This window comes from Dermacentor variabilis, unplaced genomic scaffold (assembly GCF_050947875.1).
Source record: "Dermacentor variabilis isolate Ectoservices unplaced genomic scaffold, ASM5094787v1 scaffold_12, whole genome shotgun sequence".
NCBI lineage: Eukaryota > Metazoa > Arthropoda > Arachnida > Ixodida > Ixodidae > Dermacentor > Dermacentor variabilis.
The window spans coordinates 18893199-18906985 of record NW_027460280.1 but is presented as its reverse complement, the minus strand read 5'-3'; the positions used below and the strand labels follow the sequence as shown (position 1 = coordinate 18906985).

Sequence of the window (13787 nt, the reverse complement as noted above, 5' to 3'; positions counted from 1 at the left end):
AGGGGTTGAAAACGTTAAAGAACAAAAGAAAAAAAAAAAAGACTTGCAGCGTGGGCTTCATTACATTCTAATGGTGACAGATGTGACTTCCGAGGTTACACCTGTGCCACACGGGCACAAAATATGACATTCGTTCATTAATGCCTGAAATTCTCTAATGAAATTTTTTTTTTGGGTGGAGCTGCAACACGTCCAAATTTACGAGGGCTTTTTTTTTTTTTTTTTTTTTAAGGTCCAATTGGGGTGGGGGGGTTGGGGGGGTCGTGAAATGAAAACCACAATGAAAATCAAAACTGTTTTATTTGGACCATTTAGATGCACTTTCGAGCTGCTTCTCTACATCGTCGCCACTCCAATTAAAACGTTTGTTGTAGCGTGGTACCAACTTTCCTATCCCCTCATCATCATCAGCCGGCTGTGCTTTCAGCCAATTTTTTACACTGGTCTGCACCTTGTTGTCCAAGTCAAACTCCTGTCCTCCTAGCCAGCATTTCACATGAGCAAATAAGATGGTAATTAGAGGGAGCCAAGCCCGGGCTGTTAGGGAAGTGATCAAACACTTCCCATTGAAAACTCTGCATGAGCTTCTTTGTTGCAGCTGCACTGTGCAGCCGTGCATTGTCATGAAGAAGGGCAATGCCTGATGACAACATTCCTCTTCGTTTGTTCTGAATCGCCTTTCGTAAACGTCCAAGAGTCACGCTGTAGGGAGCCGCAGTGATGGTCATGCTACATTCCATGAATTCCACGAAGAGAACACCATTGCTGTCCCAGAACACCGTAGCCATACACTTTCTGCTGGAGAAAGTTCGCTTGAACTTCTTTTCGTTTGGGGGAGTCAGAATGCATCATCTGTTTGTATTGCTCTTTAGTTTCTTCACTTTCGAAACGGACCCATGTCTCGTCCCCTGTGACGATTTTCTTCAAAAATCTTCTCTTTCATTGTGGTAGCCCTGGAGAAATGTTAAGGCTGCGCACATTCGCTGTGTTTTGTGATGGTCGGTCAGTATTTTGGGAACCCATCTCGCACAGAGTTTGCAATACTGGACTCTCTCACTCACGATGGTATAGAGAGCTGACATGTCAGTGAGATTTCGGGAAACGAATCACTCAAAACAGAAATTGTGAACCTTTTCTTGAATTTCCTAATCCACTTGCTGAATAGCTTCATCGGTTGACACTTGCTTCCTTCCCTGCCCACCTGCATCATCAACGTCTGTGCATCCTGCTTCAAAGTTCCTGCACCATTGCTGCACTTTGCTGTCACTCATGAAAGTTGTACCATACGCATTACTCATTCGCCGGTAAATTTCAGCTGCATTGTACCCCTCAGCATGTGGAAATCGAATGACAGCATGCACTTCACACTTAGCGGGAGACTCAAGGCATGTTTACGTGCTCACTGCGCGCTCAGAATTCACAGTTGCGACCTCACACGATCGACGGACATACTAGAGACTCTGTGCAACACATCTGTGCACAGTGTCATCGGATTTTCATGGTGGTTTTCATTTCGTGACTGATCAGACCTTGAAGAAAAATTAACCCTCGTAATTACATTTGATGTGGTGATGTAGATGACAGCATCTCCTGAAGTGAGCAATTTTAAAGTCCTAAATAAAAAGTAACTATGCATTTACAAGTTTAATTTATGCCTTCATGAATAGTGAATCATAAAAGCAAGCCTACTATAGTGCAGTTAGCTTGTATTTCTTGCCGTCTTTTACAACTTTGCAACCGACCATAGTAATTTCGGCCATTCAAAGTCAAATCTGAAGCCCAAAATCAAAATGGCGCTTTGCCCATCGAAGCTGTTCCAACGCTGACATGAAGAAATTCACCGAGCGCAACTCCTTGCAGGAGCGTTCTAGTTGAAAGTTATGTATAAATTATTTTTTACATGGTAGAGACTGTTTCAAATACTTCATTTATACTGCACTACGCAAGTTATGGAGTCAAGGGTACGTATATCTCAGTCAAATGAATTCTGGTGAATGCATTGGATAACAAATGACATTAAGGCAAATGGCATTAGGTTCGTCCGTGTGGCATCATGCAAGTGACAAAAATTTAAGCTGTTAGCAAGTTAATGTCATTCTCTATGCCCGTGTGGCACGGGTTTTAGGCTGTTTCAAACTAGCGTTCAGCGCCTTATCTTTTCTAAATGTAAGCTTTTTGTGGGACGCTATGGTGCATAACCCTTGATGACTTTTAGTTTAACCTACTAGAATGCAAATAAAGAAAATGTTAAAATGACAGGCTGCCATCCGGTACCTTGTGCTTAGACTCTTAATTTGCAACTACCCCGTCGTTTCTATGCCAACACGTCTCGCCAGGCCTGTTGATGCCAGAATTTCCCACTGATTTCAAAAGTACAATGCGCTAGACTCCTGTAACAAGTGTTTCAGGTGAATTTAGAGGTATGGAAAGCCTATTTCACTATTTGTTAGCAATCAACGACAGCGAGAGCGCAGCTATCGGGACAAATCGCACTGAACCAGGAGCCATGGATGCTGTCATGTTTGACCAGTCTATTTCATAGTGGATGTAATATTACGCAAGTTAAATCTTGCCAAGTAATGCACACTTGCATAACTCACATAAGCCGCAAAGACCCATTAGTGTACTGAGCAGACAGATTGAAGACAGCGCCATTTCTTTACACGTGTAAAACATAAGCATTTGCTTCAAAATGCTATTTTAAGACTCTCAATTAGGAAGCAAGCGCTGTGCCTTGATTTCAGAAATCGCAATAGTCACTTGCTTTCCATGCATGTCTTCAGGGCAGTACAGTGCAAAGGGTCGGCAGTTAGCAGTACCTTGCACCATTATTGGAAGATCATGGTTCGTTGATGCTTCATTTACAATTGGAGATGTGTTTCAGTAAGGCACAGCCTACGAATGATGCTCAAAATAATGTACGATGCTCCTCCACTCCGCAGCACACAAAGGATTCTACAGCTGGGTTCGTCGACTCTAACAGAGCGCAGAAAATGCTCCAGATTCAGATTACCAACTATCAAGATACACCACTGCGTGACATTTGCAGCTTGTAGATGTGAGGCCCATTGCAAGAGTGATGCAGTGTCTGCGGGTACTGCACTGGGCTAATCACACACAGGAAATCACGGTAGCAAAGGTCCTGCACAGCCAACCTGTAGTGGGTGTGTGTAGTGTCTGCCATGGCGAGGAAGCACTTGGCAGTTGAGAGCTCGTGGGGAAACAGTGCCCGGGGTTGACCAGAGGGGTGCCATTTGGCACCTCCCAGGGACAGGTGCTCAAGCATGTGACTTGACTCTGAGAAGGTAAAGTGCGGTTTGCACGAGCATGTAGCTCCCGAACTGCAGGGTCAGTGGTTCCCAGAGATTGATTGAGCTTGGCAAATGGTCGTCATCACTTGCGAGTTGAGAGATGAGGTGCAGGAATGCACTTTAATCCCCACATTCCTCCTTAAAGAACCAGGCCAGCCTGCAATAAAGGCTTACTAAGGCCAAGTGGCAAGGTTGATTCAGCCTGAGATTGCCCAGCCAACAAAGCAATGTTCAAGAAAGTCGTCATCGTCGGGGCCTGTCCAGGGAAATGGTGCCACTGCAGTTTCAAGAGGTGAAGATGTTTCTTGCCTTGATGGTGGTCAAGGGGCCTGTCTTTATCCCCAAAGTATGTGCATGGGCCCACTGCCAAGATAAGGGTCAGCAGCCGAGGAAGGACGAGGTAGTGCTGCACTATGGAGAAGCCAGCTACGTTTAAGAGGAAGGCTGAGCTGCCAGGAATGAGTGAAGTCTGGCTGCCATTAGGGAGGAGCAGCCCAGCGCCAAAATGACAGGGCTCCGTTGTTTGTTTGCTGACAGGAAGGGCAGGCTAGGATGACTGGCAGCCATGTCAGCAGTGGTATCTGGAGTGACTGCAAAGAGTGAAAAACTTCAGCATGATTGGGTAGACCGGCCGCTGTGGGTGGCAGCCAAGGCAGCATGCAGCAAGGCTGGCACAAATGGTCAGCGGCCTTCAAGACAGGAGCCTGCCATGGCAGGTGGGACAGCAAGCCTCTTGGTCAGCAACAGGCACAGGCAGAAGACTGCACATATAGTATAATCGTTGGGGGACGTTGTGCATGGTGTTGCCTGGCCTTGCATATCTGCTCTCAGTGCGGGACCACCATTACTGCACCAAACTGGCTTTTCTCAGCCTTTGCTTCTACAATATACACCTGAATCATAAAAGAAATCCGAGTGCATTGAACCCTTACCCAAACCTTCTTTTTTTTTTCTTTTTCTGCAACATATTTTTGCAATCAAGATATTGTGTGTGCCTTCATTTTCTTTTTTCTGTGAGGCTTAAGTATGCCACTTGGCAGAGGCCAAGGTGTGTCATCCGAAGTATGTGCTGTCCTTCTTTTGCAGAAATTGATATCGTCTCATGCTGACATTGTGAACTGCAGAGATGTGGATGGGCGACAGTCAACACCGTTGCACTTTGCAGCAGGGTACAATCGTGTGGCAGTGGTTGAATTCTTGCTTCAGCATGGTGCTGATGTTCATGCCAAAGACAAAGGGTAGGTTCTGCACTGAGCATTGTCAATCTTTTGTTCAGTCATTTGAAGTTTCACCTGTTTGGTTATATACATACCATTATAATATGCAACAATAGTTATGCAGTAGACTTCCGTTAATTCGACTCTGGTTAATTCTATTTTTATGTTAATTTGAACCCGACCGAAGGTCATGTACTTCAAATTGGCTGGTCATCCGCACGTGGTGACTACAATAGCAGCAGCGTCCCTCTCAGGGATGCTTAGGCTGCAGGAGATGTGTCGAGCGCTTGTCATCTCTCGTCAAAAATGCCTATTTTTGGCCTGCCTCAGAAAGATTTTAAACAGAAAACAGTGGCTCACAATGGATTAATACAGTAATATTTACCCAATTCTAACGTAACCTTCTTTTCCCAATAAAATTTGTTTTAAGATTGCTTGGGTGGTGTAATCCAATATGAAACTAAAACGGTGCTTGCAACAGCCTATCATCAGAGCTATCCTAGCCAGCATCATAACCATTGCCATTACAAGATAGCGATCGTGAATGGCAGCAGAAGGAGTTCATCTATAGTGTGACAACAATGGCATGCTGCTTTGTCTGATTACAAAAGCACATTCAGACAATACATTACTTCACATGTTAAGATAGCAGAAACGATTTGTGTCATGTGTTCTTGGCATTTAGGAGAATTGCATGCATCACAAGACGAACTAGCCAAGTGGTTAATTTGTGCGTGGGCCACCACTCGTTTGTGATTGTTGGGAGTCGTTTGATATATGCACAATATTAAACATGCCATGGGCCATACGGAAGACGAGATGTTGTGGTTCTTCATAGATGGTGATAAAGGGCTTTTTGAGAGTGATGATGATGGACATTATGTGAATAAAGTTCTGTTTTTTGAAAGTAAACTTTACTGAGTTTTCTCTTTCTTTCTTTTTCTTTTTTTGGCAGGATAGAAGGCATGCTACATTTTTATTGCTAAACAATTTGGGTGTGTGTTCAATTTCTACTTTAAGAGCTCTAATGTCTACGTTAGTTTTCTAGTTTGAACACAAAGAGTGGGTGCACGTTCAATTTGGAGGCTCATTAGAATCGTGGGAATAACTGCCAAATAAATCAGTGGTGTATTTTGGGGTTTTCTCTGCCTTTTGTTTTGCTTAACTCACTAGATAATTTGACCAATTTCATTGGTCCCGCCAGGGTCAAATTAACGGAAGTCTACTGTACTCTTGTCTCTTGTATGTGGCTATTAGAATCAAATTAGTGTGGAATTATATGAATAGCAAAGTGATGTTATCACAACTTTGCCCTGCTCCACATCCAAAATTGGCGATAGCGGTCGGCCTGTGGAAGTTTTTTTTAAATCAGAACATGCAGTGTTGCTGTTTATTTGACATTTTAATCTTGGAAGGGCTGATCTTGCTCTGCGAGTGATTTTATTGCGATAACAATTATATGGACACTCCAGGCCCATTTTTGTCATCGCCACGATGTTTCACATTAAGTCCAAGGGGGATAGCACTGTTGCCGCGCACCGTTGTTGAATGTGCGAATGAAAGCATGCGAGGGTGAGCCAAAAATCGCGGCTCAACCTCATGCGCGCAAAGGAGGCAAGCAGGGAGAAAGTGTGTCGTCTTCCATCGCGTGCATATCACCGAGGGAGGAGGGAGTTGTACTTTAGCAGCAACTGCGTATGGCGTGGCCAAGCGGGCATTATCTTGAAAGCGATCTGTTTTGAGGGCACAGTCTAGGTGGGCTGACGGATTGTAGCTTTGCGCGTGCTGATTTGTCACTGCTTAGTTTCGTTGAAACGATAGACAACATGAAGGTCTCTTTATCATTGCTGCTGCCGCACTTCCTCAAGCCAGCGTTTTGACAGCAAGTGTCTGCAGTCATCGAGTATGATATGTTCATGTTTGCCTGTGCGTGCTGACACTATGCTTGTTAATTTAGTTAGTAAGCGAATGTTTACAAGTTTATACAGCCAGTAAAACTATTATGCTTACTTTGTATGGCTGTCTGCTAATTTGCTATCGCAATCAGTGCTTCGCCTTTCAAGCGAAACTGTTACATTTTTTTCTTTTTTTTTCCTTTTTTTTTCTGTGAGTTATCAGAAAAGCATTTAATCTGGAGCAGTGTACAGAAAATGTTTCGCTGTCACAACTATTCTTATGCATTAACTCGTGTGATGGTCTGATGGGGAATTGAAGGTACTTTGTTGTAGTAGCAGCACTTTTGTTGAAGCAATTTGCCTTGTGGCAAAGTCTGAGTGTAATTTTTAGTCATGAAGGCATTTTTCAAAGAAGCACAAATATTTCTTCAGGTATATTCACACTCCAGAAATCAAGCTGGCAATTATTGGCTTTCCAGATAAATAAAAAAAGAAGCAAAGCATATAATCTCCACTTTTTTTCTGAATAAGGATTTCAACATGCTAGCTGCCACTCCACTGCTACATATTGTTTTTCTTTAACTTGGGGGTTCTCAAACTTTCTGGCCTTGGGAAACCACTCCCCACTCCTTTTTTCCACCAATTTGCTTATACTCGCAATGAGGGCTTGTTAAAGTATACAGCGAATTTACTGTGCACTCAATACTGATGAGTAGACATGTCTTGGAAGAAGGTGTGCGAGAGAGACACTAATCAAAACTCTTTGTGTGACCTTTGTCATATAAAATTGTCTGTGTTATATTTCATCTCGAAGGTGATAGCTCTTGATGAAGAACTTTATAATGCAGACAAGCAATTTCCTTTTTCGCTCCGATTATATGGCTACTGCTTTAATAAGCACCGCACGCCATGAACGGCGTCTGCACGCAAAACAGGTGTCAGACGTACAAAAGTTTAGTTTGTTTTGCAAACAAATGTCAAGTCGCTGTGGAATTCTTAGATATTCACTTGTACCTTGTTATAATGAAATGCGAAATAACGAAATAATGGCTATACTGAAGTAAATTAAGTTCCCCTTGTAATCCCCATAGGGGTCCATATATCTAAAACCTCATTTTAACTAAATCAAATGGTCCTACCAATGGATATAATGAACTAAATTCATTTCCAAAGCCCAAAAATACCTGAATGTTGCGCGCTGAGTACATCGCTTTCATGGTGTTTGGCGAGGCATTTCAAAACTCCCGCGTCCCCACATTGAATACGCCGTACAGCAACACTGGTCTTTCTCACCGCCGCACATAGACAAAGACTGCGTACCTGTGTGCAATCAATGGCTCACTATCACACTTCTCCACTCACCTCTCTGTTTTGGCAGGCCTGGCTGTGCGAGTCATGCTACGCTGCGTGGCTACTATGCGCCGTGGTGCAAAAGATAAATGCATTCACTTCTACTGTGCGGCACACTGTGCAGGCAGGCGCGGCTGGGCCTCTAAGATCTCCCAAGTGCAATCTCGGGGATCACGTGCAAGCCTGTGCGAGTCACGTCATGCAAAAAATGAGTGCATTCACTTCTCTGTTCCTCTACGGCATGCCGCACAGACAGCCGCAGCTGGGCCTGGTCTCTGAGATTTCCGTCGTGCAATCTCAGGGATCACACCCAGGTCATGCGTTCACTTCTCTCTCCCTGCGGCGTGCTGGGCAGGCTGGCAGCTGGACGTGGCCTCCAAGATCACATTGGCACCTGTGCAATGTGAGAGGTCACGAGCTTAAGTTAACTTGCTTCCTCGATCACACAGCGGCTGTGTTGTATGCCACGGGCTGCTAGACTGCAACTAGCCAACTGGAAAGCGGACGCGAATGGCCATCATAGCGAAGCAGAAGGCAGCTATCTAAGGGCTGTTGCATCAGGCGCTAAGAAGTCGCATGTCGCAGATGCCAAAGATTCTTTGTTTTTTATTGAAATTTCATCGCATGCTTGGCCATATAGCGGTTCTGCGAGCCACTTCATTTTACACTTATTTCCATGTTTACAATTGTGCACCCCATTGGGCAAACATTGCAGTCAATGGCAATAATGTATATAACGAAGTAATTTCTGCTCTCCCTTCAACTTTGTCATAACGAGGTTTGAGTGTACTGACTGCAGCACTAAGCCTAAATGCCCGTGGCATGGTGCCCCCATGCGCATCGAGACATTTGTTGCATGTTTTAATGCTTTGGCATTAGGAGTGTGAAAGTGGAAAAAAATGTATGTGTGAAGTGTGGGAACAGGTCAAATGGTAGAGGTGTATTTATATTGTAAGAGACAAGATAGACACAAGCTGTTCTATTTTCCACTTCATCGTCCTCCACCTCTCTCTATCCAGCCTCCGAGCCAAAGACCCACTCTTCACTACACTCGGCCATGCTGCAGCGGGTTTGCTCCTGTAAGAAAAGCCCATGATGTCAGGTTACATCCATCGTGATGTCACGATGGATGCCGTTCTTAATGCGGGACACATGCAGAGCAAAGTTATTTCGCTTTCTGTTGTCTATGTGCGAGTCAAAAGCTGTGGACCGTACTCGCCAAGTGTTCTCACCCAGGCACTCAGTAATAATGAAAGGTCTTTCGTCTTCATACTTTGAGCACAGTTTGTTTGAAGAGGTTGGTGCACCTCGTTATACCCACAACTCGTTGCCTATATTGTATTGTAGTGCCGTACGGTGGCGTCGGTCGTAATATCGTTTTTGTGCACGTTGCGCATGCACGATCCTTCTGCGCACCTCCGTTTGGATATTGCGACAAAGTGTCTCTCATGCCATGGAACGTCCCAAGTTTTATGGCCGTGTCCAAGCCGAATGTAGTGCACAGTTACGGTAGTTCACCATCCACTTGTTGACAATGGCTCTGACGTTAGGCCACTGTGATCCATCTGCACCAATTCAAGTTCGTACAGATGCCAGTGGCCATGGCATAGGTACTGTCCTCACCCAACAGCAAAATGCCGGCTCCTGGCCGCTCCTGTTTAGATGCTTTGGCAGACTTATTGATAGCACTTCAAAATGCGCAAGTTGGATGTGGCTACTCTCCGTAGATCAAGCTATTGAAGGATGTACAAAGCCAGTCCACACCACATAGCATGGATAGACGAGCATATGAGCGTGAGCACACACTCGAGCCATGTCGTGCACAGAGCAAACGCTGCGCATATGCACTATAGTTGCGTGTAGCTGCAGTCTGCCACGTAAAGTTAATACCGTAGCCGCCAAGGTGTGCTGTGATGAGTCCACTGGCTAAGTGCACTGCAGCTCACTGAGTAGAACTGCATTTTGCTTGCGTATTATGCGTCGTAGGCACCAAAATCGGAAATAGTGGCATCTATGTTAAAATCCAAAATCAAATTTGAACTGCGCACCACGATGATGTCCAGTAGGCGGCGGACCTTTGTGGGCACACCTTGCTCTGCCGTAGCCTTTGCAATGCAAAGCATTGAAGAGGAGTGGAAGCACTGTGAAGGGTGTGCTTGATTTCCAATGACTCTTGTTCTGCTGAATGCATGGAAGTACTTTTTGTGGCAAAGTACTTCTGTAATAGCCTATTATAACTTCAAATGCAAATCTCCACTTCGATAAAAAGTCGTTCAGGGCCCTTTTAAACAGCCGACCTAGCAGACACCTTTAAACTTGAAAGTGGTTCTCAGCACACAGAACTTGCAAGTTGTTTACTGCTCATGTGATCCTCACAAGCATGAATTAGAAGCAGACAGGGTGGCTACTCTGAGCCCGCAAATTGCACAGTGACAATTGTTATGTGCCACTGCCGCGTGAGATAGCTTCGTTAAATCCAAAATTCAGTGCAAAGTTCCTTCTCTAAATCACTAAATTGTGAAAGGGAATAGGGAAAAATGGAATGGGGTCACACTTCTAATTGCTTATGGAACCCTATGTTCAGTTTGAAGCGCCACAGGAGTGAAGTGCCACAGGTGTGAAGTGCCTGCTTCACACCTGAGGTCAAGTGCCAGCAAAATGCATCTTAGACCAGTGTGCTCACACGTCACATGAGCACAAAGGGTCTCTTGATTCCAGACTGTGGATACAGTTCATTACGAGGGCCTCGTCCATGCAACTTTTCAAATTCACGACAACGACGATGTCCCATGGGAAAGCCTCATTCGGCTGCATCTTCCACTTGAAGATGATAAATGGGGCCAGATTTCTGCTGTCAGTAGTGCATGTGAGCATCAATGTGAAACACGAATGCTCATTTTCCATTGGAAGTAGCTGGAAGTACACGGTGCGCTTGTTGACAATTGTAAGTGCAGCCATTTCCTTAATTGGAATTCGTGCATGTTTACCGCACTCCTTCTGCACTGTTCTAGGCATGTTTAACGCCAACTTATTCGTTCCTTTCGCATAAAAGAGCAGTTTGGAACAACACCTCACGAGCACGTCAAGCACCATTTTTGTGTAGGACGAAGCACTACCCAGTAGGGAGCCCTCCGCGGTGTTGTAGCTGTGGCAGCTACATGTATGAATTTAGCTACTGTCAAATGAATTACATGTTTCTACTTTTTAAATGCAAATTATTGTCTGTATGGCATCGTAGCATTAATTTTTTTGTTGTCTACCTTTTTATTCAAACAAGTGTAGAACTCTTATATTCATTATCATAGAGCCTCAATAAATATTTGATTAAAGAACGAAGCAAAATAGCATAATAAACTGCCCTGTGACCTGCAGACAAACTTCCAAAAAAACGCCTGCCAACAAGACCACTCGTTAAGGCCATTTAGTTGCCCAACGGGTTCCGAACTGTGGCACTACATCTCGCTGTGCAAGAATCTGTGCTCACGGATCGCATAGCCTTGGCTCTTCTGCACAGAACTGCTGGATCAAAGTACAGAAGTGCTTGAAAACTTATGCTATACAGTAGAACCTCGTTAATTTGACCCTTGTCAATTTGCAAAACCGGATTATTCGGACTCTTCTTCGTGCAAGCGTATGCATTATTTATGGCAATTCAGACATATTTAGCTGCAGATTGATTAATTCAGACAACCCTCGGGGCTTGGTGAGTGTGAAGTGCTGGAAATGTGCGATGCCGAAGAGCAAAATCGGTGCTTGCGTCCAACCGAAGTGAAGTGCCAGAGTCCACATCGCCATAGTCATCAGTAGAAACCATACATGAACAACAGGATTGCCAGAATACTTTGTGCCTATTTGTTTAAAGTAACCTTTATGCTTGCATTTACTGCCATGTATAAAACTGCATTGGCAGTGTGCTTTGATACCTACATAGTCATAGTTATTATTGCTAAACTGGTGGTGAGCGAGCTGTGACAGAGCATGGATTCACATTGTATTACATAGATTACAACTCCAAACTTCTACTCTGTGGGAAAAAAAGAAGCTAGCAAGTAACATCTCACTCAGTCTCCTGCTTTTTCTTTTTTTTTTTTTTAGTAAAGTGATTTGAGAGCATTTATGTATTTAAACCACAAACAAGGACAGTTTTTGCTGAATACTGCGGCAGTATTTCTGGCGATACTGCACGTGGTGCAGACTAGACAGACAAAGAAATCCAAATCACACACATTGTGCTCTGAGAAAGATTTGCAGAAACCAAAGAGCATTGTCCTCTGCTTGGAGGTGCCAAACATGCATTGAACCATGGCAAGCAACAAAAGCACATTTCCTCTGCCGTTTACAGCCGTTAGCGTGCCATAAGAAGGTGACGGCATTCATTAGCAACCACAGTGTTATTCTTACAAGCCATGTAGTCAGTTTGAGGTTAGGGAGTTGGCCTTGCTGTTGTTGTGTGGCTCAGTTTAGGCGACTACAGCAAAGCGCAGGACGATTCCTCAAGCTGCTGTATCGGCCAGTAACAGGAAACGAAGGACGCAGGTGGGTTCCAAGAAGAGGGGATGCAGGAAACACCCACACGTGGAAAGAAATCGGATTAGTGGCCGCGCCGTAGGAGAGACACCAGATCTGCACCCTCGCTTGGAACAAAAGGGTAGACGGTCCGAGCTGAAGGGGAGCGTTCAGGAAGACGGGCACGTAGATAAAAGGTAGGGGGTGCTTGAGGTCACCGCCACCGCTAATGCCCATGCACTTCCCACATGTCCCGTCAACCAATTGGGCGACGCAACACTGCCCAGCCGGTTTGAGTGTCAATGTTTGGTATCTGCGTGCGCCTTCTGAGAATGCCTGTTAAACAGCGGTAGCTTTATCACCACTTAGCCGGCTACGACCGATGGATGCTTTTGTGTGCGATCACGATGCTGCTGCCATCACGATGCTGCTGCTATCACGATGCTGACATCAGGTTAATTTAATTTAGCTAGAGATGTGTATTCTTCACTAACTACATAGGGATAAGGTGGTGATTTTGGCAGCAGATATGAAAAATTATGCTGATGAAAGAGAAAATTGTCATCCATCCAACTGTAGATGTAGCTACAAAGAAAACCCAATATAGCTTTCCCAAAAAGAAAGATTTGCAATAGAACAAAAATTTGTCCTGTCCGGTGATCAAACCTCGAGACCAGTGCCTGGGACAGTCGCTCTGCCATCGGAGCTAACTAGGAAGCTGGTAGATCGCAGCACAAGGGCAAAATAACTCCTTCCATGCCTAGGATGAGCTCGGTTCACCCACGCGTTTCTGTTAAAAACAGTAAAAGACAAGCTCAGCACATCAGCAGTACTTAGCATTTTCTAGCAATGCTATGGATGAGCCTAGTTTCGTCTTAGTGCTTAATCGGGATTTTAGTGAATGGCTGCAAGGATAAGCAAATGTATCCTTTCTGAGGAAATAAAACATGTTGACAACTGGGGTCTTACTTAATTTGTTGGCCAACAATTGGCCTAATAAATAATGTGGCCATTTTTGGTCAGAATTCAGAATAACAGCATGGCACAGAAGAGGTCAATTAACTCTAAGCACAGGGACACTGAACATAGTAATCAATTCTGCCGAAGTCCACAACATGTTGGAAGGGTCATGAAAGGGAAAAATTTTCACTTTTAAAGTGCCAAGAATCTTTTTTTAATTACTATTTTTTAGTGCATTAATATTCTTAGGATACTTTGCACACTTGCGGGGGATGGATGGGCGGGCGTGCGTGTGGGCGGGTGTTTGTTTATTTTTATATTCCTGCCAACCTGGGTTACTGGGTAGTCTGTGGTCGAATGGTTAGCACATCAGGCTGCTGTGCTGAGGTAACAGGGTTCAAAACCAACCATCTGACCAACTTGGGTCACTGAGTATATGTGCCAATGTGTACATATGTGCCGGTCTTCAACGAAGCTCTTTCACGCCAACATGGGTCACTGTAGATGTGTGACTTGGTAGACTGTTTGATGAAACAAAGTCAGTGCTG

At 44.5% G+C, this 13787-nt stretch overlaps 1 protein-coding gene across 2 annotated transcripts in view; it reads left to right on the top strand.

Annotated features, from left to right (window-relative positions):
- Tnks (tankyrase) overlaps positions 1 to 13787 on the top strand; it is a 332402-nt gene that overhangs the window by 179174 nt on the left and 139441 nt on the right. For both annotated transcript variants that reach the window (XM_075676418.1, XM_075676419.1), the window contains exon 12: positions 4398 to 4549. In XM_075676418.1, coding sequence (XP_075532533.1) covers positions 4398 to 4549 — 152 coding nt within the window. The remainder of the gene's footprint in view (positions 1 to 4397; positions 4550 to 13787) is intronic.